Genomic DNA, 2,863 nt, shown 5'->3' with positions numbered 1-2,863 from the left:
CTCTAACCAATTGGCCTACCTGGCCAGGGCCTGGGACATGAATTTTGGTGACTCAGGAGCTTGTCCTCTTGGTGGAGGGTGCCCAGCCTCAGCTCTCAGGCACTCCCTCCTGCCTGCTTTCTGCTCCTGGGTGACCAGCAGGTTCCTCATGTCTGTGATTCTTCCACAGCGATGATGAGTTTGTTCCCTATGACATGTCGGGGGACCAAGAGCTGAAGAGTGGCAAGATGCCCATGTACGTCCGGGACTGCGTGGAAGGTGGGCCTCTCCACATGGCGTGGGCCCCTGCTGAGTGCCCTGTGGCAAGGACCCAACCCCAAGCACAGCCCTGCCCTGGGATGGTTGGCCCATGGGATCTGTTCACGTTCTGGGGGTTCACCTGCCTTCTGCCCAGCGCCCAGACCCTGGCTGCTGGCTCTGCCGTGGTCAAGGTCAGGGCTGAGGAATGATGGAGGCCTGTTTTGGTTCAGCCCTGACCACATCCGAGGACTGGGAGCGCTGGGAGGCAGCCCTGCGGGCCCTTGAGGGGCTGGTCATCAGGAACCCGGCTGCCACTCGGGAGGTGAGCAGGTAGAGGGGCTGGGCCGTTAGGGTCATGGGAGTGAGCAATGCCCTCAGGGAGCCTGGTGTGGCTCGTGTTGTATGCTTCATTGTCCCTCTGTCCCCTTAGGAGGCCTGTGTCTGGGGCCTCTGCTGGGATGGGAGGTGGAGAACAGAGTCCCAGGCTGTCCAAGAGGTGACCCTTCCATTGTAAAGAAACGGAACACTGTGGGGGACCTGGGGCAGGCCCGGGGGCTGAAGGCGCCCTGACCTGTTTGCAGGTGAGTGTGGAGCTAGCGCAGGTGCTCCTGCACCTGGAGGAGAAGACGAGCGTGGCGGGATTTGAGGGGCTGCGCCAGAGAGCCCTGGTGGCCGTCACCGTCACAGACCCGGCCCGGGTGAGTCCCGCTGGCTATGGGGTGCCTGGGTTGTGCCCCCCCAGCTAGTGTCTGTGTGGGGGCCCTACCTCTGGAGTTGTGATCCACTGGGACCTCTCATCTGCCTGGCTCAGGTGGCGGAGTATCTGACCTCACAGTTCTACGCCATCAACTACAGCCTCCGGCAGCGCATGGACATCCTGGACGTGAGTGCCCTGGGGCCCCTGTCCCACTTGTCAGGCCCAAGCTGCCCTCATGGGAGGGGCCAGGCCTGGGGCAACGCCAGGGAGCTGGTGTTTTCCAAAATCTACCTGGGCAGAGCCAGAGAGTACCTGTCACTGAACCTGAGCCTGAGACCAGCATCTGTGTGATCTGCTGCAGTGTGGATGCATTGGGAAGTAGTTTTGCTAAGTCAAATAAGCGAGACACAACACAGATACTGTATGATTCCACACACTTGAGATCCTAAGGAGTTAAAATCTTAGACAAAGCAGATGGTGGGTGCCGTGGGCTGAGGGACGGGGGGAGTTAGTGTTTAATGGGGACAGAGGGTCATTTTGGGAGGCTGAACCAGTTCGGGAGGTGGATGGTGGTGGTGGTTGCACAGCAGCGTGCATGTACGTAATGTCACTGAACTGTGCACTTAACGCTGGTTAAGATGCTACATGTTATGGAGAGCAGCGTCGCCAACCGGGGGTCCGTGAATTCCGAAAGGTTGGCGACCGCTGATGTAGAGTAAAGCAAAGACTAAGATAACACAAAAAATACAGCATTTTGCTGTTTACAACTCAGTGGCATTTGGTACATTTGCAGTGTTGTGTGTCTATCAGATCTGTCTGCTTTCAGAAAATCTTGCATCGCCCACAAGCACTTCCTCCCCAGTCCACTCTGTTCTCTGTGGATTTGCCTGTTCTGGGTGCTTCCTATAAGGGAAGTCGTACTGGTGGCCATCTAGGTCTGGCTTCTTCCACTCGTGTTTTCAGGGCCCACCCACATGTAGCTTCATTAACCCTTTCCTGTGAGGCAGCGGTCAGGACTGGATGAGCTTTGGGAAGAGAAGTGGCCCTTGTGAGGGGAGTGAAGGCTCTGGCTGGTCTCCAGGGAGCATGCCCACCTTCCCCTCCTGTCCCCCACAAAGCAAAGTGATTATGGGGTACGTGGCACTGACTTTCTGCGGGGTTCCCTGAAGCTCCCCCTCGAAGACGCAAGAGCTGCTGGTGCTAACAGGACACTCGGTTTACCTTGAGCTAGAAATCCCCAGATCGACAGCGGCTGCCCTGGGTCTCTCCCCTTTAGGTCCTGGCTCTGGCAGCCCAGGAGCTGTCTCGGCCTGGGCGCCTTGGGAGGACTTCCCAGCGTGGCTCTCCGGGCTCCACCTGCCCGCCCAGCTGCGCCGTGGCTCCCACCTGGCGGGCTGTGGTGGACGAGAGGATCAGAAGGAAGACCCGGCGGTTCTCAAAGGTCAGCCAGGACTTGGGTCGGGTCCTCGTGGGTGGGGGCTTTGGGCAGGCTGGAGGCCCGGTCTGCATGGACGGGGAGGCTCCAGTGCTGGTGTTCTGTGAAAGGAAAGTGTCCAAGGTGGGGACTGCTATGCCACAAACTGAGTGACGTGACATGCTGTAGGGCATCAAACTGAACTGGTTTTAAGACATGAACGCAGAATTAGGTATGAAAAAAAGGTCTAAGCATTTTATGTCAGCAGCAGATGACCTGGTATGGGCTGTGTTGGGGATCTGCCTAGGCTAGGCTGATCTTGCCCCCCAGGGACATTTGGCCATGCTTGGAGACATTCATTTTTTTTAAAATATATTTTTTGTTGATTTCAGAGAGGAAGGGAGAGGGAGAGATAGAAACATTAATGATGAGAACCACTGATTGGTTGCCTCCTACACGCTCCCCGGACATGTGCCCTTAACTCAGCGGTTCTCACCCTGTGGGTTGCGACC

At 57.3% G+C, this 2,863-nt stretch overlaps 1 protein-coding gene across 1 annotated transcript in view; it reads left to right on the top strand.

Annotated features, from left to right (window-relative positions):
• Positions 1–2,863, top strand: part of TELO2 (telomere maintenance 2) — a 13,159-nt gene that overhangs the window by 6,512 nt on the left and 3,784 nt on the right. The window contains exons 11-15 of the mRNA XM_006763930.2: positions 170–258; positions 471–562; positions 822–938; positions 1,052–1,123; positions 2,214–2,378. Of these exons, the coding sequence (XP_006763993.2) occupies positions 170–258; positions 471–562; positions 822–938; positions 1,052–1,123; positions 2,214–2,378 (535 nt within the window). The remainder of the gene's footprint in view (positions 1–169; positions 259–470; positions 563–821; positions 939–1,051; positions 1,124–2,213; positions 2,379–2,863) is intronic.

This window comes from Myotis davidii, unplaced genomic scaffold (genome assembly GCF_000327345.1).
Source record: "Myotis davidii unplaced genomic scaffold, ASM32734v1 scaffold599, whole genome shotgun sequence".
Lineage (NCBI taxonomy): Eukaryota > Metazoa > Chordata > Mammalia > Chiroptera > Vespertilionidae > Myotis > Myotis davidii.
Note: the sequence above shows the minus strand (reverse complement) of the source record. Positions and strands in the feature narration are given on the sequence as shown.